Source organism: Dermacentor andersoni, chromosome 1, assembly GCF_023375885.2.
Source record: "Dermacentor andersoni chromosome 1, qqDerAnde1_hic_scaffold, whole genome shotgun sequence".
Classification (NCBI taxonomy): Eukaryota; Metazoa; Arthropoda; class Arachnida; order Ixodida; family Ixodidae; genus Dermacentor; species Dermacentor andersoni.
Window position 1 is genome coordinate 302,958,718 of NC_092814.1, and position 26,208 is coordinate 302,984,925.

A 26,208-nucleotide genomic window follows, 5' to 3' on the forward strand; every position below is an offset into this window, starting at 1 on the left:
TTGCTCAATGGCTGGTAACTACTGTAAACACGTTTAATTAAATTCTGGGATTTTACATGCAAAACCACAATCAGATTATGAGGCACACCATGGTGGGGGACTCCGAATTAATTTTCGCAAATGTTCGAATGAAACGAATATTCAACAACTTCAAAAAGCAAATTCTAGAATTGAGCGTGAATTGAAGATCAAAGCCAATATGATTCGTACTTGAAATTTTGGATATCTGCACGCCCATATTATATATACAAAGATGTTCAACTCTATAAATCATCATTTACACTGTCTACCATGTCAGACTCTCAAGCTGGCAGGCAAACAGGCTTGGTGGAAAATGTTCTTGTTTTAAAACAATATATTTTGAATGAAATCTGCCTTCACATATGCATTTGGGATAACAATTTTAAGAGTAACAGCAGTTATTGACCTGGAATAGCTACAGACCCTCACACTACTTTTCAAAAGACAGTGATGTCCCGATTAAAAGATAAACTTATTTCTCACCAGTAATGACTAGGACTTCCCTGGAACCAAGAGCTTCGGTAAAAAGCCGAGACACAATCAGCTCGGGGCACATCATGAACCGAATCTCTTCTTGCACGCAACCGCCACCCAACACTCCTCCGCCGACGAACTTGTTTGCAAAGTCAACCTTCAATAAAGTGCATGAAATGACAAACATAAATATTACACACATATAAAAAACTGATTTTTGATCACTACTGAAAGTTAACCTAATAGTGTACCATAGAGAAGATTCAGAGAACAAGAGTCTTGTTGGAACCTTAAACAGCCCCTCACCAGATTTGGGCTTTGCAAACACACAAGCGCGGCGCGTAGATTGCTGGGTGGTAGTAATCCTGTCCGTAATGTATCAAATGGCTTCAGGGAATGAAAACAGATGAAATTTTAATCCGAAGCCCACACATACCCTTCCTCTTGAGGGAGCCCCACTTCAGAGACAAAGACTCAAGGTCACACACACACAAATACTTCCACGTAACATACAAATAACTCTATGTAACACACAAATACCCCTACATAACACACACTGCCTGCAACGTCACTGATTATGGCATGTGACCTCGGTAAATTGTCCAATGCAGAATGCACAATGCTGCTACTTGCACCGTCCATCAAGAAGAGGAAAAGAAAAAGAACGCAGAGGTTGTGATGCAAATGTGAAGCCGTCCCATGGCTCCAGTATGAGAGAAGGAAAAGAAGAAATAGGTACTTGAGGATGCTTGTCGAGGCAGAAGGCTGTCTTTGTTGGCAATGAAGATTGCCTCCTGGCAGCATGGTTATGCGACTTAGTTATAGACTTATGAAAGTGAAGAAAGCCAAGATACACACAGGCACAATCTGCACGAACATGCACCCAGGCATGGCATTAAGAAGCTTTAGCTCAGGCCCAATTCCGAGGCCGCCTAATCAAATACATGTAAAACGCAGAAACACTTTTCTGAGATAACCTCTGGGCCGATATTAAAGGGCCCCTGAAACGGTTCGGACAAATTTTGTAGACCCGTATGGTACAGCTAAACTTGATCATTTGCACCACAATTTGTGTGAAACGTCTCATATTAAGAGAGCTACGGACGATTACAAGTTACCCTCCTCCATAGTCATGCGTTTTCTCCCCATCTTGTTCGCCGAGTGATCGGTGCTAAGCTCTGCCTTCAGTGGCTCTGTGTTATGATGGCGCATCGTGTCGTCGACTTCCGATTATCTAGGACCGAGCGCGGGAAGCCTCTCCAAACTCTCCGCCAGTTGTTTGGCAGTCGACCCCAAGCGAGAGCTTACAAAGCAGCGTGTGTTGCGAGCATTCTGTTGCAGTGCCGAACGTGTCTGGTATTCCGGTAACCACAGGCGAGCAGGGCGTTTCGACAGATGGCTGGAGGCATAAACTCACGCTGATGAAGGAACTTTAGCGTAGAAGTACGTGAGCGGCCTGATCGGTCTGCACGGTCCAGCCACCTGTTGGCGCAGAGCTTAACCAGCCAAACAAAGTGCTAATATTGCTCTGACCAAGTGTAAAACATTTTAAACATTTACAAAAGCAAGGTGTTAATTATTACACTCCTGTCAAAAATTTACACCAGCAGCAAAGAAGAATACATTTCGTTACTGCTACCGTGTGTGATTGAGCTCTGTGCCACCAGGTGGCTGCACCGTGCAGACCATTCACATTTCCGCTTCTGCTCATCCCATGAAACGACAGTCAAACGGCCAGGCCTTGTCCTCTTGCGCTTGCGTTTACCCTAATACCGGACTTGCGAAACGCTATTGTGTTAGTAGTAATCTTCCGGTGTAAAGTGACGGCCGCAAACGCGCAAATCCTGGCGCCGATTGGATAGCGGCAGTCCGATGCGCTGCAGCCAGTCCGCTCGTCTGCTGCCTTGCAGAGGGACACAATGTCGCAGCTTGACATATTGCCAGTCGCTACGTTTGCAGTCAACAACGTAACAAAGTCGAATCATGGTGCTCGCGAAAAGACTGAGACCGACTATGGCCGCAGAGCGCTCATCAAACTGGAGCACGTTGTAACACAAGCAGACGACGCTTGCTGTGGGCCGGAAGTACTTAAGTATAGTGAGAAATTGCTCTTGTGCATTCTCTTTCTGTTACTTTCTTTTTACAAAAACAAATTAACTAACATTCCAACCGTTACGAACATCATTTGTTCACCATAAAGGTGGAAAAATTATCTATGATGCATCCTGGGCAGCCAATCAGATAGCTCGCCCTCCTGACGTCAATTGGGTAATTTTTGTCATATGGGTAGGGGCGGCTGAAAATTCCACCGAGCATTGTGCGGCGATCGGCAGCGATGTACATTTTTAAAACCTTATAATAAATTACACGCTTTACATAGAGCAATTACATACATAAATTAATGATCAAAAGGACCTACTCTAACGACTCAGTACGTTTGTACAAAATCGTCAAAATCGTTTCAGGGTCCCTTTAATGAAATTTGTTGCATTTGAGAGAAAGTCAAATTCTAGTGACCGCTGTAAGCGGAATTTCGGTTTAAGGCCTGCATTTTTTAAAAAGAAATTTTCAGTAATTGGTAAGTCTGAAAAAAAAAAAAAAAATAGAAGGGAGAAGTTTACAAATCCGTAGCTCTTCACCATGAACAGGTATCACAGTACTGTAAATTGCATCCGTTAGAGCATCCAAAGTGGACAAATTTGATCTATAAAATTATATCTTATGTGAATTCTTTACAAGTGCTCTGCAAAAGTCCTTCTCACATGTTAGCGGTTTATTTGAGAGCCATGTACAATATAGATTAATTTTGTCTACTTTAGATTTACGATCCGATGCAATTTGCAAAATTGTGATGTCATTTTTCATTGCAGAGTTAGAGCTGTAAACATGAAAGTGTTGTTTTCAGAAAATTTGCGATTTTCAACAATTATTATTTAAAAAAACTGATGGCATAAATAAATTCGCTACCAACAGTCGCTAGATTTTAACTTTTTCTTTTAATTTCAATAAACCTCATTAAATTTGGTGCTGTGATTGCCGAGAAAAGTGATTTCTCTTTTTCCATGTAGTATTTATATAGAAACCCCTGAGCTAAAGCTTTTTTTTAACTCATTGAGTATGGCAAACAGAACGCACTGAGGGCAACATTTTTTTCCGATAATACGTCCCTGCAGGGTCGCATTCTTTATTTCAGATTAAAATTTTGCAGAGAAACTTACTTTGAGGAAAAAAAAGAAACAAGCAAATAATTTGTCAGTTGACAATAAAGTTATGTTTCTTCTTTATGAGTTCAGTTTTATACATAGTTTATTGTTGAACACATGGATAGACAACAATAAATAATTTTTGACAAATGTGATGATATTCACACAACTTACTTTTAAGTTCTACATACATTTGACACAGAGAGAGCTCATATTTTGTAATGTAGCATTTAATTTTCCATATTTATCATCTATCGCACCACGGGTGCCATCCCAGCAAAGACAGGTGCGGCGGCCTCCAATCCACTTCGAAAGCAATGACAAAGGGCCGGAAGAATGGAAATGATGCGAATCGTTATCGAATATGGCTCCAGGAGCATGCGGTCATAGTGTAACCAAGGCATGCCATGTGAGCACCGACAAGCAAGCTTACGTGGCGCACACCCGTAAGAAAAGGAAAGCAAGTGGGAAACTTGCAGAAATCAAATGTCCGCATGCTAGACTCAATCGATTCCATCAGCCCTCGTGCACCTCACAAAAAAGACTCACGCGCAGCAGTATAGTCAGTTTGCAAGTGGCCACCTGCAAGCAAAGTCATCGCACACCTGTGGGAGAGCCACCCGAGTGCACGTCCTCGAGTGATAAGAAACAAGAAAGAAATCGGTTTCTCTGACGCACTTAACTTGAAAACGAAAAGAAGAAAGGCCAATTACAAAGTTCACAAGTGCTGGTGCGAGCATGCGGCAGCAAGCTAGGTGAAGCGGAAGTACTCTCCAACTACCTCAGTGGCAGACATCGTAGAAGCGAAAAATCACTTTCTACAGAAGCCAAGGGGAGCCAGCACCTTAAGAATTTTTTTATAGAAGTCACCGAATGCTGCAGGATGTCCGGAGCAGCTTTAGGCGGCACTTCATTCTAAAGAGACGCGTTTATTTTTTTTAAACGATCAGTTGCCCCTGTACATATGTACAACTGTGACCACATGGAATTTGTTTCTGCTGCCATACATGCGCGACGGTGACCCTGAAAGGCTTAGCAAACATAGAGCATAAAACAATGCCATTCAAGGTAATGAAGACAGTTTGTCTGGTTCACAGCCAATTTACTATATTTACTTGATTATAAGGTGAGGGTGCCAGTCAGGGGACCATAGAAAAAGAACTTAAGAGGAAGCTTTAGCTCGGGTGCTCCTATCTAAATACATGTAAAAGGAGAATTCGTTTTTCTCGGCAACCACTGCACCAAATTTGACGAGGTTTGTTGCATTTAAAAGAAAAGCGTAAAATCTAGTGACTGCTGGTTTCGAATTTTCGATTCAAGTGGCAAATTTCTTATTAAAATTTGGCAAAAATAAAAAATTTTCAGAAAATGAAACTACGAAGTTTACAACTAACTCAGCAACAAAAAATGATAATACAATTCTATGAATTGCATCTAATAGTACATCTAAAGCGGACAAAATTGATATTTTACAGAGGAACATTAAAAAATTTAGTAATAGGGAAATACAGTTTTTGCAGAACCCTTGTAAACAACGTAACAAATTCACATAAGATATAAACTGACATATCAAATTTGTTTGCTTTGAATGATCTAATGGATGCCGTTTTACAGAACCATGATATTTGTTCTTGATGCAGAGCTATTAATTCGTAAACTTCGTGCTTCTATTTTTTTCAAACCTTCGAATTTTTGAAAATCTCTTTAAGAAAATTCAGGCCCTAAATCTAAATTCCGCTTGCAACAGTCACTAGAATTTAACTTTCTATCTCAAATGCAACAAATTTCATTAACATCAGTCCAGGGGTTCAGAAAAACGTTTTTGCGTTTTACATATATTTGAATAGGCCGCGTCGGAGTTGGGCCCGAGCTAAAGCTTCCTCTTAAGCACGCTAATGTAAGCCGATATATTGCAGCTGACGGTTGATTCTGACTCGGTGGGGATTTTCCAAAATGCCAAATAATCAGAAGCTCCTAGAATAAATGCAACAATCAGTTTGGCAAACATGCGGATTCCACCTTAAGGTGCGACTCCACAGCAGCATGAAATTTACCTTGTGGTGCGGCTTTATAGCACCGCACGCTGCACTGCTCTGAAGCCACACTACAAAACAAAATTCATGCTGCCATGAAGTCAGACCTCGAGGCAAGATTCGCATATAACCCACATCCTGCCTTTACTGTAAAGTCTTTCTAATTCTCAGTGTGGGGTATACGCTCAAAAATATGGTACTGTCTCACCTGCAAAAGCTAATTAGTTGCTAGAATTTGCACTTCCGTCTAAATTTGGATTGCCAGAAATGTGGCACGGCTACTGCCATATTGAAATAGTAATTGAAAATATCAGCCTTGGACATAAGGCAGGGGATGACTTCGAGGCTAAGGATTCTGCGAAAAAACCTTGTCTTATATTCGGATAAATGTGGTATTTCAAAAAAGAAACAAATTTAATAATGTTACTCTTGCAGCCTTTTTGGCATTTTGCTACTGGCTTGCTTATTATCTTGACCCATGCTCAAAGAAAAATTTGCCTCACTATAACAGATATGTTGCATCCCTTAGGTCTCACTTTAGCCGCAGAATACTCATTAAAACAATGCACAGCTACGGGAATTCTAGATTTACTTGTTATAGACATTTAACAGCAAACAGTCTGTGGACCGTGCGCCCGGAGCTACCACAGGTACGTCACCATTGAACGCCTTCTGAATCGGGACAAGCAGGCATTAGCCGCTGCCGCCACTGCTCACTCCAGCATGTTCCACCAAGAAGCCGGGAATCACTTAGTAATACTATTTATTTAAAATGTGGAAGCGCAAAGGGAAGATGTTCTCTGTCGTGAACTCAAAGCACTGCGAAAGAGATTTGAATGTGTGGGATGAAACTGTGTGAAAGTTCCATCCCTCAGCTGCACAAAAAGTGCCCCATTTCACGACCGTTCATCATGGACACATTTCTGCAAGGCGAGCCCAACAAGCTCTATCACCAGCGTTGGATAGGCAATTGCCAGCAATGACTACCAGGCCAACAACACCTGCAGCCACAACACAGTGTTACATTCACCACTGGCACAAAATATAACGGAATGTTGAACTTCAGTAAGCATGCAAGTCAGCAATATGTCCTTCTCAAGCAAGCATGACTGACACACTCGAGCCATATCATTTTCCATGGCAGAAAACTCAAACGTGGAATAACAGGTGGGCAGCACGAGTTTTCTTTCTGCACCGTGAATCAAAAAGCAAGCCAGACATCACTTAGTCACTTGCAACATTTTTGTCCATGCGTAAGCGAATACATTTTAATCTCTGATCAGTGCTGATGACAAGAATGATGTGGTTGGAGCAGGTTGGAAACAGGCATCTTTTGCATGCACACACGTGCCTATTCCCGAATGAAGTTGCTGCACGTACATTTAACAACAATAGTTACAAGACCGTAACAACCTTCCAAATCTACCACTGTAAAGACTAGAATATAAACGGTAAAAGCAAACAGCAAGCCGCTGCATTCGTTGCCTACAGCTGGTAAGCTTGCACATATTTTAAGACTAATGTGAGGACGGCTGAAGACTAGGTGGAGTGATGAAATTAGGAAATTTGCGGGCACTAGTTGGAATCGGTTGGCACAGGACAGGGGTAATTGGAGATCCCAGGGAGAGGCTTCGTCCTGCAGTGGACATAAAACAGGCCGACGATGATGGTGATGATGACGAAACAGAACAGATAAATTAAATGTATAGAGCGACAGAAAGCTGAGCTAGTTGGTAAGGATTCATTATGCAAAAAAGAGGGGTGAGGCGTGTAGACAGGCCACAAAGTATATACACTACCTCTGCAGCTCTAGCCGAAGTGTCATGTCATCTAACCACTCACTGCTCACCGTGGTGGCCAAAATATCTGCTGTCTGAGCCAAGCCTGTGGCTGTGGTGGTCATAGTAAACAGGCGAGAAAACGCCATTCAGAAGGCACTCAACGGCGGGTGCAGTCACGTGACCAAATATGGCGGGAGCCATGGGTATGGCGCTGTGAATGGTCTATGTGTATTGAGGTTCTACAGTATAAAGTATAAAAATGAATGACAGCTCTCGTGTGCACTGTATCGATATGAAAGGAAAGACAACTGTGTTCGAACAACCGTTCCTGTTAAACGTGCAAACCAAACCACCCACCCTGCTATTTGCTTTCTTTCTATTACAGTGCAAGAGCAAGAAAGATATCCAACTTGAAAAGAAATCTGGCATTACCTTTCTCATTGGAACACTTTGAAACATTGGTGGCAAATAGATTTGTGCTACTTATGTATGTCTTAATACTGTGTACACTACGAGGATGAATCAGTAAAATTACTCACCTGGAGCATGCCCTGCCCTTCACGTTCAATGAACCCCGATTCAGACACAAAAAGGTTGCCCAGTTTGTTTTTTGCACTGCTCCACTCATAGGGCTCAGTCAGACATCTCCGGTGAAATGTCAGCATTCCAGTAGGCTCTACACAGTCAGTGGGAAAAGAAAGATGCCACGTCACTCCACAGCAATGAAACTAGTCTATCACTCCATTATGGTGCATCAAGGGACACTAAAAAGGGATGTTAAGTTATGCTGGTATATCACACTTGGAATTCCAGAAACATTATTCATACAGTGAGCGTGTAAGTCTTGGTAGTACAGAAAAGATGCAAAAGCAGAAAGTGGCCCTGAACTTTGTGCTCTAGCTTCTCGAGACGATGCGAGATTTGGTCAGTGAATGTTAGGCTCTAGTTCACTTACAAACAAGGATTGCATTATTCTAAAGGAACTCTATGATGCTAACATGGGTCACTGGGGATGCTGCACTGGATACGTGGCCCTGGGTATGTACCGCTCAATGAACCTCTTTGAACCGACTTGCATAACTAGATATGTGCCACTGGGTATGTGCTGCTTTACAGTGAGGAAAACGACCCTTTAAATTTCTCCAATGCTCAACATAATTCAACCCGTACCACACGCGCTCCTTACAGCGGCACCGCTAGATGGCGCAGCGTGTGCAGAGGGAAGCGAGAGAGAGGAGCCCGGCTGCATACACGTTTCGCCGCAGGCAATGTGGTGTGTCGCTACATTGCTTCAATGCTGATTGCATTAACATCGACATTCATCGTGACACGGGTTCTGCCAGATTTTCTTGCAACAAAAGCACTCCAAGCATATGAAAGTACAGTAATCCCTCGTTACAACGAAATCACTTTACTCGAAGTATTGCATTATTCGAAATCTCTTCCAGTCCCGACCCAAACGCATGCATATTAAGCCGCATTACTCGAAGCGCACGAAGAGCTTGACCTGCTTATAGCCAAGTGGCGAGCGGAGGCATCACCGCCGCTCAGCGGCAGTGACCCTTTTGCGCATGCAGCGTCAAATTAATACCACCGACGAATTAGTCTCATGCAGGCACATCACAGGCCATAAAAGTACCGAACCCATGACCGATGACCGCCTAGTAACAGGCACCAAGCGAGTGCCAAGAGCTCCCAGCTGTTTACTGTGAAGAGAACGGAAACTGTCAAATTCTATGGTGCAGCATGCCCGAACTGTTAATCTCGGTCGCAATCGAATCGCTGGTGTCCCCTGCGATAGAATCCACACAAAAATAAAGATTTCCTGACACTCTGCGATGCCAGGAAACCGCGGTCTCTTGGATGTTGAAAAGTGGCCATAAGACCGCGGGCAGACTTGCGCCGTAGCACTCCATGGGGTGCGCTCGATGAGCAAAGTTTTACAGCTCTAAAGAGCACTTCTGGTGCCGAAACGTGCCAAAAAGCACAAAAGAAGTGTAACTCCGATTATACGTGCCATGTTCGACACGAGGAGCTACGTTAACCAATCGGGAAGACGACTTTGGGGAAGCCAGTCTAGAAATTTGCTCGCCGGTCGCTATAATCAGCCTGCATCACAATAAAACACTGCTCTTAGCTTCACTACACTTTTGACAATGCAAATTGACCGTTAACTTGCCGAAAGCACGAAAAATCCGAGCGTCACCAGCGGCGAGTCAGGCTGTCAACATGGCAGGTCAATGCAAGCTGGTGTTTCTCCGGCGATTTTCTCAAGCCAGTCATGCTCGATTCCGGCCATCTGACTTTAGACAAATGGTCTAAATGCGTGGCAGAGTCATTGAATTTTGTCCTAGACATTTGTCAATGGCTCGGATGCGACAGTGTGCGGACACCGATACTTGAACCGTAGAATTAACACAGTGTCGTCGACAACAGTGTGCCAAAATTGCCCAGTGATCATGCAAAGCCCCTACTGCAAAACCGTTCAGTTTTCATGATCCCACTGCGTTTGCACAATGAGTGTCTAATCGTTTTTTGAGCACAACAAACACAACCTCAGACTTGAGCCACGGCATTTGCGGCACTTTTCAGTGCGATACTCCTGTAGTCTTCCGTGACCTCCACACCCCCCTCACCCCACCCACCCTATAAAAGCAGCCCCATTGCCTTCCCCTCCTCATTCGCTCTCCAGTCTGCAAGCCGTTTGGATGCCAGTCACTCCTCTCACTCACCTTCATGTCAACTCCTAACCTCCTCGCTGCCAGTTTCAACGTCGCTGCTCCTCCAAAGCTACCGTCTTCTGGCCTGCCCTTCCGAGCACAATCTTCCACCAATGGGTGCCCTTCTGCGGTTCCTGCTTCTTGGTCTCCACAACTCTGATCACCTTTCTTTCACTACACGTGAAGCTGATGCCAAGCCCGCCATTGCAACTGTCACCATCACCAGCGCGTACTGACGAGGAAAGCGAGATGGCCTGACGACATTTTGAAGCTTCTGCCTTCTACGTCGCCCGCCATGTTCAGTCACTTTGAAGCCGACGGCATGTGTGTTTGGATCCGTGCGGCAGGCCATGTGATTGCACGTTATTCGGAGTGCTTCATTCGGCATGCCTCACGCGTGCTTTTGTGGTCTACAGTGATAAATGGCTCTGTCAATCTCCTGGTGAAAGAGTTCGACTTTGGAGCAGAAAGTTCTGTCGATAAAAGGAGTGGAAAAAGGCAGCCGGCAGGAAACTGACATTGCGAAGGAATTCGGCCTACCACTGCCTACTTTATCAATTGTATTGAAAAACAGGGAAGCTGCGCTGGATGGCTTCGAAAAGAGCTTCTCGGCGAAGAGAAAGAGGAATTGCGATTTGAAAAACCCCGAAGTGGAAGGTGCACTTCTACAATGGCTGAAGAATGCCAGGAGCGCAAATCTTCCCGTACACGGACCTGCACTTACTGCAAAAGCCGAAGCTCTCGCCCTCCAAATGGGCCATAAAAATTTCAACTGCAGCAATGGCTGGCTTGGGCGGCTCAAGAAACGACACGGCGTGACCTTGAAGTCGATCATTGGCAAAAAGTGCAGCCGTGAACCGTGACACTGTAGACGTGTGGTGCGAACATCGGTTCCAAGCTCTGCTTGAAAAGTATGAAGACAAAGACATCGACAACCTAGATGAGGCTGCATTTTTTTACAAGATGCTACCGAATGGCACGTTCACTACCGCTGGCGGATCTTAATCTGGAGAAAAACAGAGCAAGGAGCGTGTCACAGTGCTGTTCTGTGCTAATGCAACAGGTGAGGACAAGCTTCCCTTATTGATACTGGGGAAGGCGGAGAAGCCACAGTGCTTCCGAAATGCAACTATTCCTAAGGAATGCATCTACAGAAATAACAAGCGAGCATGGATGACTGCTGCTATTTTTTAAGACTATGTGCGCGCCTTCTGGATAGACGGTTTGGCGCAAAGAATCAGCAAGTGCTTTTCATAATTGACAGCTGTCCGAGCCACGGGAAGATCGACAACCTCAAGGCGATTGCTCTGGAATTTTTGCCTGTAAACACAACCACAGTACTGCAACCGATAGATCAGGGCATCATTGAGACCACCTGGAAGCTGTACCACAAGGCTCTTTTGCAGTGCATGCTCACAGCATATGACGCCAGCAAGAGGTACAACATTGATTTGCTAGGTGCGATCCATTTGCTGAACATTTCACGGAAAGAATTCACACTTTCAAAGGTCGCCAACTGCTTTGCGCACGCCGGCTTTTCCCACGCCGTCGTCAGTGACCCAACGATGACCGGACTTGCAGCGATCTGTACGAGGCTGTTCACAAAATTGCTGGCCAAGAGGTAGAAGGTGACTTCGAGACATTTGCGTTGGCTGACGCTGCTGCTCCTATGGTCACCCCAGCGATGGATGCAGAAATACTAATTGACACTGTTGGTGGCCCCGACGAGGACGAAGAGCCGGCGGACGAAGAGCCATGTGAGGAGCCAACTATGGTGCAGACACGGGAGTACCTAAGCCTGCTGCGAAATAAGGTTGAATGCATGGGCGGTGACCACGGCCTCGTGCAATGCTTGGTCAAATTAGAGCAGGGGTTGCTCGCGCCTGGTAAGAACTTGAAACAGCCAAAGCTCACTGCCTTTTTTACACCTGAATAAAGTTTTGCTTCACTGAACACATCGTATTTTGACTTCCTCGCAGTTGTGGCGCAATTAAAGCTAGACTGCTTTAGCTTTTCTCGAGTGGTCGCTTATATCGAATTACCACTTATAACGAATTTTTTCGCCGTTGCACTGACTTTGTTGTAACGAGGGACTACTGTACATTGACTTTATAGTGTACGTGGTGGTGCCAACATCTACCCAAATAGGTCACTAAGATTCGGGTGAAAAGCGATTCAGGACAATTTGTCACAGACATCAGCAAAGGTGGTTATGGGAGTAACGATTGAAGCGCAACTATGTTTGGAGGGAACAAACATTGGGAACGAAAAAAGCATTCTTTAATTAAAGAAAGACACAGTTAGATACATTCAACAAAAATAAAATTCCTAATAAATTTTACATATGTGCGACGACTAAAGAAAAAACAACTCTATTTTCTTTTATTATTAACAATAAATACCTTTTTTCAGTGCCCATCGTAAGAGGGGGCGCGCTATGTCACTTGCAATGCAATGCAGCTCTTGAAGCGTACAGAAAAGCATGCTCATAAATTTGACCGGTTACAATACGCCCCCCTCACAAGTTGTGCTGTTTTGCTTGCCACATTTGTCTGAATTTGGTGATGCGGCTAGTTTCATCGCCTGCTCAGTCAAAAGTAGCGAGTTACGATTGCCAGATAATTGTTTACTTTAGTTGTCTTCATGTGACTGCGCTGGCCGACGGGCTTGGCGTTCGACGATAAAACCAGCACTGTACCCCTAAAGCTTTCCTCGGCCTCCAAAGAAAGTATGTTTCGTGCATGGGTGCGATTTCAACACCTGCACGACTGGCCTTTTTCTGCATCACTTTCTGCGTTGAAAGCTCGAAACGCCAATCAAATCAAATGGTGGGGCATTTGAATATACAGCTCTAACGGCAGGCCATCAAAACAAATTTTGCGCCTTCGAGAACAAAATGACGTCCCTTCTATTTTTAACGGATATGGTGTCACATTATTTTTTCTTCTGCTGGAGGTGTTCCCTCGTCACACAGATGGCGCCAAGCCCCATAAACCACTGGTGAGCTGCCATATTTTCAATGTATGGGCTTCTATGGAAGCTTCGCTACAAGGTATATTTATCTCGGTGGTGCCGCGAAGCCATCCGAATTATTGAGCGTCCGGAAAGTCGGTCGTTGACTGTACAATAGCAACTCCTCCAGCCATTGACATGGTGTCAAAGTCGATTCGTTACGATTCCTCTCTGTTACTCGAGCCAGCATTACCACGACTTTCGTTCCGTTTCGATAAAATTACAGCTAATTTTCCCTGATAGAAGCACAAATTCCCTGAGTTTTCCCTAAGTATTTCCAGACTATTCAATATCCCCGAGATTTCCTGGTTTTCCCGGTTGGTAGACACCCTGACTGCACAAGATTTATTATCATCAATCATTACATAACCGACTAGTTCCTAATTCCACATAATTCCTGCATTCATCATCAGCACACGGTTGGATCTTTTCATTGTTACACAAATGCATTTTACTTGTTTATTTCACATACGTGTAATGAATGGAAGCACCGTCCCCTGTATATTGCATTCGTATCCGATTGTACTATATTTCGGAAAGCACGGCTTGCCTTTTTTTGTTGTGAAGACCCTGCATAAATAAAAGTGATGATTTCATTTTCCCCTGTTTTTAGCACTTATGTTTTAATGTTTTCTGCCTAAGCGCCGATTCTGGTTTAGCAAATCTGACTTTTTTTTCCTTTTATGGCCTAGCATATTATTATGTTCTTTGTTTACAGCTTTTATTGTCATAAATTAATTGCCTGACATGCTTTCATATTTTTTTTCATATAACATGTTCTTTCTTTTTGCATATTTTAGTAATGTATTGTTTTGTTATTACTGCACTCCCCTCTTCAACGCCTTGTCGACTGCGGGTACGTAAACAAACAAATAAATTCGCACTCTCACCAACCTGTGTATTATTATACATCAACAAATTACAGTCAACTCAGAGGCATTTGGTCCTGCACCAGTTGTCACTCAGCACATTTGTTGTCAAGTGATAAGCTCAGGAGTATGGGTAGCATTGCATATGTAATGACAAATGAGCAAGGAAAAAGCTGCACTAGCGCCCAACGAATAAGAAGTGCTTATAAAAGAACCACAGAAGCACAGTGCTTGATTTTCCTTGTGTTTTGCATCATATGCATGCAGCATTCTATACTTCAGCGTGAGATTGACCAGCTGACTGTTGTCAAAATACTCTTTGCAAGAATATAACGTGACCACGAATTCTACTGTTTGAAAAAAAATACACATGACTACAACTTTAACTTAAGATGTGTAGTAACACCTATACCCGTATGTTTAGAAAAAGAAAGCCATTTAGCATAGTGCAATGTGCACGGGCATTGTGGCAATATCCATAGTGCCCATTGCATGCAAAATTTGCACAAATCTTGGGTCTCGCACAGGCAGATATTGCAGTAATGGATCGCCCGTCATTACGCTAAAATGTTATAAAAGGAGCGTGATGGGCTGCACTGAGAGCCAAGATGGGCATGCAGTGGGCGGCTGGCATGCTTGCTTAGGGAGGCCACGTAGACGGGTTTCACTGTAGTGGATCAGCCCAACAAACTTTTACCCCCTAGAAAAGCATTCTTATGCCACTGGACTTCTTTGTGCAAATCGCCGCCATTCCCTTTGCCTGTGCCAAGTTGTGCCCGGGCAATTTGCAAACCCATGCCCGTTTCCAGCAAAGTTTAGTCGTCTGGCAGCTGAGCTCACCTTACATGCTAAACTTAACAATGAAATAAATGTGCTAAGTAGCATAATACCACACACACACACCCGCAGATTAAATAGAAACAAACACAAAGAACCACCTCTATTCCTACACAGCCGCCAATGCGTTAAATTTCTTTTTGAATATTTGCATCATATCGGATATTCAAAATATTTCGACTAGTACTCGGTTTTCAAATCGGATGCAAACATGTACTAAATATACAATATTCAATTGATAAAATTTTTTAGTATTCCTACACACCTAGTTTAAGTCTTCCTATTCTTCGACACGAAACATGCATAAACCAAGGGTCAAAAACCGGGACATTAGCACCACTGATCTTTCCAAGGTAGAAAACTGCCACACAATGCAAGCGCATATGTTCTCACTCATCTTGGAAGCACTTGGGGATGAATGACAGTTGCATTAGCTGAGTTACTGACCCTCCTTTGTAATTCTTCGGAAGTAATTCACGATGCACTTTAGCTTCTCCATTTTCCGAGCTTCGTCACTAGTTCCAGAAAATAACCTGAAAGTAAAAGCACCAATCCTAAGCCTTATCTAGGAACAGACAAGAACAGCAGAATGTGAAAAAAAAAAGATACTAATAAAAATAATGTCACACTTGGACTCTCTTAGCCACTGCATTTACAAATGAGACTTGTACATAATGAATTACATGTAACGAATTCCTTGCAATCAGCGATGTTTCTTTTGTAGTTTTGTAACTGATCGATACCTTCTTTCTTTTTTACTTGGTGATGCTCACTGTAACTGTAATCCTGTAACCGCTCACTGTAATTCAATTACTTTTTTTAGTCACCAATTACATGTAACTAGTTACTTTATTGATGAGACAAGCTGCAACAGGCGACACAGCTCTCAACATTTGAATTTGACGGGAACTACACTAGAACGGCCATGGTTGTGCCACACAGCAGCCTTGTGGATTGGCATGTTCAGATGAGCAAACCCAGGTGCTCGGTATTTGTTTCATCTCAACGCCCCACCAGATGTTGGCTGATGAATTGAACTATGGCTCAATAGTGACGGCCACTTCGGACGCCGATGCCAGGGCCCTTGCGCCAATAACATCCAACTATCATCACGCTGATGCCAGGAAATCACCTACAAAAACTTTGTTTTCGGCTTTTCATTAGTCCAGTGGGGAGCTTCTGCAAGCCCCAAGAACAACGAAGCGCTGCTCTTCATAGAGTATCCCCATTTGAGCACGATGGCACAATGTAACCACAATCTTGTGTTCACATGTTACAACACTGCCCTTTCTTTTAGCACACGCATCGACCGTGTTTTTAGCATTGCTGCTGATTTCTTCACTAAAAATTGAGAGAACGACAAAAATTTTTATGACCAATTGTTAATGAAGATGAACAACATGTGAAGGGCTGCAGAGGATGCAGTGAAAGAGCCACGTTAGCGTGTTGTATTTGCCGTATTCGTGCAAGGTTAATAAAGTTTAGGAGCAAAGTAACATGAAGTAATACGTAGTTACTTCTGTGGGAGCCAGTAATGATGACTGCAAACAATTACATTCTTTAATTAAGTAATTGTTATTAGTATTTTTTTTTCTGTATTGTGTACAGGTCTAGCAGAAATGCACACAAACAGAGCTCTTCCCATGCCCTGATGAAGTAGAGGGCACAGCGCTGCTCCCTGATTTGGCACTGTGCTTCACAAATGTCATTAAGTGATTTCTGCGATGAGAAATTGACCTGTAAGCTTGAAAATGTTACGTATCAACTCTAGCACGTTTGAGCAGATGCCAAAGGTGGCTGGTTATGCACTATGAGCTCGGGATTGCCTGAGGAGCACTAATGAACCAAACTGACCACTTCAGTTGAGGGCCCTATACTCAGACGAGTTGAAGAGAGTTTCAGGTTGAGGCACATTAGCAAAGACTGAGGAGAGACTCTCATTCATGCATAAATTTCATCATGTGAACTCTCATGCATGCATAAATTTCATCATGTGCTATGTGGAAGCCACCCCCAGTCACTTCACCCACCTCCTTCTTTTCCACTCTCAGTTTCACACAAACATGACTGACACCAAATGCCATTTTGCTGGAGACACATAAAGTACATCGCACGGCCCCTAAACCACCTCTGACATTTTGAACACATCTAAATAAACATGTGCACAGTGTACAGAATACTATCACGATCATTCACAAACATGGCAGTGCAACACACCGCAGGGAAGCCATAAATAAATAAATAAATAAATAAATAAAGAATGTGTGCTTCTCTCTGGGCTTTTTCAGTTCCGTCTTCGCCTGTTGTGACATCATCAGGGTCATGCATGTGATGTAACTAGTGTAAAAGCTGCTGACTGTCAGTCTGTGAGGGATGTTACTTCCAATCCTGCTAGCCCACCTTTGCCATGAAGTCCCACGCCTGCTCTTACTTGTCATTTCGCTTACCCTATCATGTGCAATCAACTAATTTCACCTCCCGCAGCGTGTTTTGCATGGCATGAGCGGCAGCAACTGCATGTAGCAAAATATCCCCGCCCAAGCACTTCGTAGAGATGGTTAACCAGCAAAGCTGAAACATGCACCCCATTGTTTACCACTGGGTTAATCCCTACGGTTCATTAAACGATGGCTTGGTAGGCTGCCAGATCCTCGGTACGCAGTTGCTGCTTGTGCTCAGCTGCACGAGCCTGTACTTTCTGCAGCATCGGCATGGCGTAAACGAGCTCGTTCCGAGTTCTGCTTGCAGCAATGCTGATCGAAAGCTGCCTGCTCTTCACCAGTATGTATGACCCATAGCCTGCCCATTTCAGAGCCGAAGAAAAACTGCTGCGAATGCTTGGCTGCAAGAGAGAGCGACGACGTCACTACTGGCACAGCCAATCGCGCGCCTTTCTTTCTGTCTTTTTTGTGTGCATGTGCTTGGGGTTGTGCCAGATGAGTTTCCGGCATACAGACGACAGACGGACGAATCAGCTAGACATACACAGCTTTGCTGCAAAAAAAACTGGAGTCTTTGCAACCGGAAGTTGTGCAGGTCTTATTTAGTGTTTTCAAACCAGAAAACAGTGCCAACATGACATTCGGTGCTGATGTAGTGTCCACATGTACTCTACAGAAGCATGCGGCAATGAAGAGAGTGCCCATGGGAAGAATAGCAAAGGTGAGAGAGAAAATGTTTGGTCACCATCATGCTCAGAGTGGTTTAAGGGTCCTTTAAAGGGCTGCCTAACAGTCCAAAATTTGGCTACGTATATGCCAGGAGCTTTAGCCACAGTAATTGAGTGAGGAGCCGTGCAACCAACACTGAGTAATGCGACAGGGCAAAAGTCCAAGGCCTGTTTTGTCACCTCGCAGCTGGAGTAGCACATTTGAGGAAAACAGCGCATAGGCTTTTGTTTAAATTTTCCTGTTTTAGCAGTACACATCAGTATAGTACTTTACAGACACGCTCTTGACATGACTGCGTGGTCTATGCACAGCAAATTCCTGTATGCCCAAACCTGGCGAGGGGCCTATTAAAGGTGTAGTACCAACATGACATTTCCAACTTCTCATTTTTTTTTGCATTACATGAATGTCCGGGACCTCAAAACCATAGAAAAAATACTGGAAAATCTTACAGCACTCTAAACAAATTATTATTATAGCTTTTCTACGAAAGTTTATTTCATTGTAGTGGTCTGGCATTCACTACAGCTAACTCAGTCATCTGTTTTACGGCTACATCGGGCCGCGCAAAAAATAGCAGCAATGCAGGCAACTGAACCAGCCAGAGCACGTGCCAAAAAGTCACGGTGTTCTGCTCTCATGTGACAACCTTCCGAGTTATAATGTCATGACAAATAAACTTCCTGGGAAATAAAACCGATTCATAGAAAAGCTATATACATAATAGTAAATTATTTAGAGCACTCTAAGGCTTGCCAGTATTTTTTCTCAGATTTCAAGGTCCAGGACCTTCACATTATGCAAAAAACTAACTGTAAGGAAATGCCATGTCAGTACTAGAGGCAAACAAATTGTCACAAAATTCCTAATCGCATGATGCTTACCTATTGAAGTTGATGTCTGGGTAATTGGAGTACTCGGAGTTGCTTTTAAGTGTATTTCTTCTTGGAAATGTGCAGAAGAAGGCATTTGCTAAAAGGCAACCAGCTTGCAATTGGCTCATTGAAAGCAGCTGATCTTGGCCGGATTTCAGAAGGGGAATTGGCTAAAAGGTGCAAGCACACAATTAGGACGGTCAGCAATTGTAACACAAAGGGCGAGATCACAATCTTACCTGAGTAACTAGAGCCGGAAGGCGAAGTGCTAAGGCTACTATTTTGGGCAGCAGCACCTGAAAGAAGCTCTTGGATTCCCTGGAATCTAGCTCCTGAATAAAAGTGACAAGTTACGCAATAATTTGTCATAAGTACTCACATTTTGTAGGCTTCTCCTATGAAAATTCGAAATCCCTTTTCATGCACTCTTGCACACCAAAATTAGAAGGACTCAATTTATACAACATTCACAGCTGCATTGACCAATGCTTTCGATAAATGTATAATCGCATCTGAAACTCTCTCCGTTTGACTTGTCATTCTTCCAAAATTTGGTGCCAGGAACTTGGTGCTGATCATGGCAATTTAAAGGCCAACTGCAACAAAACTTCCCTTTGGCTAGATTGGTTACAAATGAGTAGTACCATTCTATTGAATCTTGGAGGTCCATGACCAGGAGCTGAGCTGGTTCACAATCTTCAGGGTTCTGTGTCACTTCCAGCAAGTAGTAACAATGGAGACTTTTTCAGTTTCAGTCACATGCTTTTTGTGACACGTCTTCTTGTATATCCAATTTAAAATATTGCACGGAGGCCTTCTGTATATCTATACTATCTCAATGTAGGCTTCTTGTGACATATAAAATTTTATTGCATTTGTCTTTTAAGCCCACATGCACACACACATGCACATTCAAGAGACTGTCTAGAGGACTGAACAGCCAGCCATATGAAGCATATTGTCAAAACAGGCAATTTACAAACTGTCCACTCAGTGGGATTGAGTGGCAATGGCACTGAGTGGCACGCAACTAAGCAAGACGTCCATCAAGTCAAGCCTCCTGTGTGTACTCCAAAGAGGCTTTGCTCCAGAAAAGAGTGATGCGCCAAGAACTTCATTCAGCTCATTTACGTCCATTTCGGGTAGATAGCTAAGCCAACATAATAAAGCTGAGCCAAGCTGACAGCATAGTACAGCTGCAGTAGAGCCTATTGCAACCGATATTACCGGCAGCTACTCACAGTTGGTTTATAATGTCATTGGGAGAGCACGACGTACAGACAGATATGTTTTTTTCAGCCCCTATGTTTTAAAAAATGCACACTAAATCAGCATCAAGCTCATGAAGCAAGCAAACAAAGTATAAAATCCTATTCAGCCTCCCTTTTAAGGGGCCGCTCCCCAGGACACAAAGCAAACTTTGGCTGTATGCTGGAAGCTGTTACAGGCCTTCTAGGAAGCACTCTACTGCAAGAATTGTTCAAATTGGTTCGTTAATAGCAGAGCTAGAACTATTTGAAATGCCGTGAACTAATGATTTCAGGAGGAGAGTTTCGTAGTTGACACACGCACTCACACCACTCACCCTCATCTAGCCTCAGCAAACGAAATTCCTTCCCTGCATTCTCCCATACTAGAACTGGAGGATCACATGACACATACATCACAGGCCCTATTTTTTTTTCTCTCTCTCTCTTGTGTTTTTGCTGTGCGGCGGGCGCACTTCCAGCGATAGTCTCGTGTGCAAGCTGTTGCACTTGTCTTGCTTCGCGCAGCCCGCAATATTGCATGCTGTGAACAAGATCACCTGACCAGCACAACAAATCAGTGCCATATTAGCAATGAGGCAGACGCAAGCTGATCAAAGAGCAGGATTGCGCACTGGAAAATGACACATAGTTTCATTTTCTGCGAAGACGACTGCACAAAGTGGGAACAAGCTGACAAAATAGAAGTACCTCCCTCCTGCTACGGCAGAGAGTAAAAAAATGACTCGCAGACACTCGGTTTGTAGGTTTTATTGTTTTTCTAAACTTTAAATCATCTAGTGAAACAACAGATCAAACAAATAACTGCTGTAGCCTTTAATAATTCTCAAAGTAACGTGTCACAGTGAGTGACGTTTCAGCAATGCGAATCATGTAGGTGCACTTTCGCGTCTGACCTCGACTCTCTGGCTGGGAGCACGGCTCCCTTGAGAAGGGGCGTGCGGCGTTTGGTTTGAAATTTTAGCCGTTTTCCATGCAGCAGTGTAATACTTTGTAGACTAGCTCTTCAGCGCGTATTGTATACACTGCGCTTTTCTATTTAAAATGGCCACACCTGGTGAGGAGTCCTTTAAAGAACAATAGTAGACGCACCTACTGCTGGTCATACTGTCTTGTGAAATTAATATATCTGGGACCTAACGAGGAAAAAGCAGAATATAATCATGGAGCATTGCCTTCTGATATACTGGAGGTGACAGACATGACTATGTGACGGGTTTGCAAGAATACAACACATTTTTTACAAAGTACAACGAAGTTACTTCAACACCATATTTAAATGCAGTGCTAGCATGAAATTTTTCTTCATCACACTGCCATTAACGCACATATCTGTTTCATGTCTTCTTCAACATCAATCACTCGTATTTCACTGCAGTTGTTGGAATCGTGGAACTCAGTAATTTTCCATGTTAGCACACATGCCCCAAAAGACAAGGAGGGCAGGCACCCTCCTCCACATTTCCTATGTGGGGCAGGCTGCTTCCTATCCACACCGCAATCCTCTTGCAAACCAGCCACAAAGGCAAACTGTCATGTGGTGATGAAGCTCATTGATAAACTGGACTGAGTGAGACAGCAGGGTAGGTGCAACAAGATCAGCGAGAAGCGCTGGCTGGCACAACTGATAGCTATGACCGAGAAAGGATCACAGGCCATTACTCCTCTATGTTATCATTATCGGTGTTTGTTTGCCATACGACCAAGGCAAATGTTTTGGGCAGCTATTTGCCCTTCTTGGCTTACGTGCAGTGCCGTAAGAACTGTTTCGGCAAATTTAGTTCAGTGTCTTGTTTGCTGCTTGCCTTCTGCCACCAAAGCATAGCCATAGAAATCCAAGCTTTGAATAAAGATCGAACACCTCAGTAGACCCTACACCACGAGGCATAGCTGTTGTGTCTTTCTCCTTGCCTCAAACTTAAATTGTGAAGTTTAATACCCTGAAGTTCTGCAGTGAGCTTGTGGGGGACGATATAGTGGAGGGCTCTGGATTAATTTTGGCCATTTGGGGTTCTTTAACGCATACTCAAAGTGTGAGAGCGCTTCTGTATTCAGCCTCCATTGGAATGCAGCCACCAAGGCTTGAAAGCGAATCCATGACTTCGTGCTCAGAAACGCAATGCCACAGTCACCGAGCCACTGAAAAGTGTAACTTACACAACACCCTCTATATTCTACTTAGACTATCTCTCACCAGCAGAGGCTGCACCTTTAAATTAAAAAAGAAAAAAAAGCATGTTTTTGGCATGTGTAAGAAAAATACTAATTAAGGCATTGACACTCTGCCCGACGGCGTGCCTAGATATTGTTTGCTGTTGCCTGTATATTCCTACAAACAAAAGGTGGCACATTGATGGCCCTAGTACATATGCTCCCAAGGGGAGCAGAGTTACGCATTCCTTTACCCTTCACTGCTTGCACTGCTACTTGCAGAATTCCATCACGTGGTATAAACGACGTCAAATGTTCCGCTGCTCTGAGAAGAAGCCAACTTCACAGATGTGGCATCAACTTCTTGTTTTTCTCAGCGCCGTAGCATTGCAATCTGCCACTTCTCAACGTATGTGACATGACATACAATGACATCACACAACACGCATACACGACATGAATGACATGGCATGCATGACGTGACATAAAGGACATCATATGACATGAATAACGCAAAAATGACCTGCAAGACATGACGTCATGAATGACATGGTATCAACAACGTGGCATGACATGAGTGACAAGCATGACCAAGAGCACACACCCAGTGGCCCAAGGTAATGCACAACACGCGTAACATGATTAAAAATTGAACGGCGTGTATACACTATGCCACCGTGCTATGGCTTTGCCGCATGGCTCTGGAACAATATGGCGGACTCCTGCGCAACTCTGCTCTCTTTGGGAGCATATACATTTTATCAGTATAATCATTTCACCAGTAGACACCTCCACTATAAGACTTTTTACAGAAGACTGCATTCTTTACAAGCTAATTAAAAGCGGAAAGGACCAAGAGTGTTTGCAGAATAACCTGAACTCTCTCCCTCTAACTGCTGTAACACCTGGTCAATGGTATTAAACATTAGCAAATCAGTATTTATGAGAATCTCAAATAAAGTTAGTCCATTCACATCTAGGTACTCATTAAATAGCAATCCCATGATCGAAGTCAACAATTTTAAATACTTAGAAATCAAGATTACCAATAGACTATCATGGGGTAGCCGCATTGACGACGTTTGTTCGTTTGCTTCTAGAAAACTGGGATTTCTTAGACGCAAACTAAAGAACACGCCATCGCACATCAAACTTCTTACATACAATACTTTTATTCTAGAGTACGCATGTGTGGCCCGAGACCCGTATACTAAAAAGGCTGTTTATAAGCTAGAAATGGTTCAAAAAAGAGAAGTAAAACTAATCTATAACGCCTGTCACAATCTTGATTCGCCTTCATCACTGATGGCTAGTAACAACATCCCACCTTTGGAACAGCACAGGGTTATCGCCAGGCTCAAGTTTCTTTTCTTGCTCCCCACTCGGCAGTTTAATATCGATCCTGGTAAATACCTTTCTCTCACTTTTTCCCGGCAGACCAGACATAGTCACAATCACGGCCTGACACCATACTTCACGTGTGCTAACCTTTTCAAACACTTGTTTTTTTCTATGAGCCATGTACGAATGGAACGCACTGCATTCAAATGTTTTTTCAGAATGTGGCCTTCCTGACTTTGAAAAACATATGTATTATTTCGTGTTAACTTCACTGTTGATAATGCCATACTCTTGTCAATATTTTGATAACGTATGAACTAACTTGTGTTTGCTTTTTCTTTGTGTGCATAAAAGTGACCTTACAAATTTGTGAAATTTTTGGCTCCAACATATTTTTAATCATGTTTGTTAGTCTATATTTGTCTGAGTAGTAATGCTTACTATATTCTGTTGTGCACCTTGTTCAATTTCGTTCACTATGTTCATTCTTTGCCCCTCCTGCTTGGTCTTCAAACTGTGGTATGTACTAAATAAAAAAAGAAAAATTAAGATATACAGTATCTGCAAAGCATTATAGCACTGCCCGCCGCAAAAAACAGCTCAATATTCAAACCGAACATGCACATTCCCTCCCGAGGAAGTCAGCTCTCAGCCAGAGCCACAGTTAAATGCACAGATGCCTCTTTACAGTGCGTGTTTAGCCACTCACCATGACTAATCATCTAATGAACCCAATGTGGTCCAAATTTCCAGAATCCCCCACTACGGCGTGCCTCATAATCAGATTGTGGTTATGGCACGTAAAATCCCATAATTTAATTTTTTTAAACGCAGAAGGCACAACGGCGCAAGGAAGGAAGAGAAGGAAATAATGGAGGTGGGGCTCCATGATGTAGTAAGTCTCTCGGCTCCGGTGCGAAAGAATGCAGTGAAGGAACAACGCCTGGGAATACTACTACTATAGGCAGAGGGAGAGAGTGTCTCCACTGGCAGTGAGACTCGTCTCCAGACGGCAAAGTAGCAGAATAGTTCATTTGTTTTATCTCCTCTGACAATGGCCTGGCTTGAAAAATTATTTAGGCGAAACGCTCTTTAGACGGCGTTTTACAGTTTGTACTGTATAACTGAAATTTGTAATGGGACCCTGGGTACCTCAAATGACTTTTGTCGTACTTAAGAGTGACACTAAGACACACGCTATCACGGAATGCATTCTCACAAGGATTTTACACCCGCATGCTATAATAAAACAGCTGCAAGTAATTAAACATTACTCTCCTCTTAGGCTGCAGCATTTCCCCTCCACTTTTATTTCACACAACTGTGGTTATACCTTGCATTTTTGGACACAACCTCGCACGGTGACGTGAGTGTTGTCAGAGTATTTCTGGTTGGTTTTACCCTGATGTGTTCTCGCGTCCTTTTCTTACTTAGTTTTTCTTCTTACTGTGGTGATGGTGGCTTCATAATGAAGTTTTTTGTGCAACACTCCTCAAGAAGGTGAGCACAGTAAAGTGCTACTGGTACCATTTGTGTTCCTGCCACCAGAAGACATTGCTGGCATCTACGTTTATGTGGTATAATCCTTCTGTGTCCCATCAGCTGCTGCGATCAGTGTACTATTGCTGACCATTGTGATATTCTTTCTCACCCCTCACCCTCCTCTGTGCAGCCTTACAAAGCTCCCCTAGAGCTCAGCCTTTTGGAAAATACTCTTTATTCTCTCCCATCCTTCCCTCGCATGTGTGCGCAAATGCACGTGTATGGACAACAGCTGATGCAGACAATCCGCATTCTCAGGCAGAAGTGTACCATTGGTTTGAGGAAATTGGTTTGAGGAAAGCTTATTTTTACAGGTGCCCAAATAACTATATATAAAAATATGCTATTAAAAATAAGCTTTTTTAATGAAGTGGCATGCTGCAAGTATTCCTGATGACATCATGAGGGAAGCCAATCAGATCACTCACATGGCCACGCCCTGATTCCAGCCATCAGTACACCATAGAAGTCTAAACTCTATCGCAGGCAGCTAAAAAGCATTTGGCCTGCAGGCCGTATGTTGTGGATTCCTGGGTTAGACTGATCGTGTTTTTTTTAAACTCTGTATTTGTTAATTTTGCGGTAACAGGTTTATTACTATAAGATAAAATGAAAGGCAAAACCTCCAGTTCTTCTTTTGCGCTGAAACTCCAGGGTCACTATGCCAAGGTGACATCCTGGATTTCAAAATACTAGATACTTTTTTTCATATTTTGGTCATTCTTGAGCAGTAGAATCTCTTGAAGCTAGCTAAGTTCAGTCTTTAGGTCCTTTAGAATGTAGTCCATCTCTAGCAATACAATACAAACCAGGCCTGAGCAGACGTTAGTAAAATCTATGCTGTCAATGCGACTTGGTGCGGCAACTTCAAGTCGGCCCCACAACCTATCTTTATTTTTCTGTCTTTCCTG

At 43.3% G+C, this 26,208-nt stretch overlaps 1 protein-coding gene across 1 annotated transcript in view; it reads right to left on the reverse strand.

The window, feature by feature from the left end:
- LOC126548077 (poly(ADP-ribose) glycohydrolase-like) overlaps positions 1–26,208 on the reverse strand; it is a 62,904-nt gene that overhangs the window by 30,485 nt on the left and 6,211 nt on the right. The window contains exons 10-14 of the mRNA XM_050196171.3: positions 19,235–19,327; positions 19,005–19,165; positions 15,398–15,483; positions 8,052–8,188; positions 505–652 (exon numbers count right to left, since the gene is read on the reverse strand). Of these exons, the coding sequence (XP_050052128.1) occupies positions 505–652; positions 8,052–8,188; positions 15,398–15,483; positions 19,005–19,165; positions 19,235–19,327 (625 nt within the window). The remainder of the gene's footprint in view (positions 1–504; positions 653–8,051; positions 8,189–15,397; positions 15,484–19,004; positions 19,166–19,234; positions 19,328–26,208) is intronic.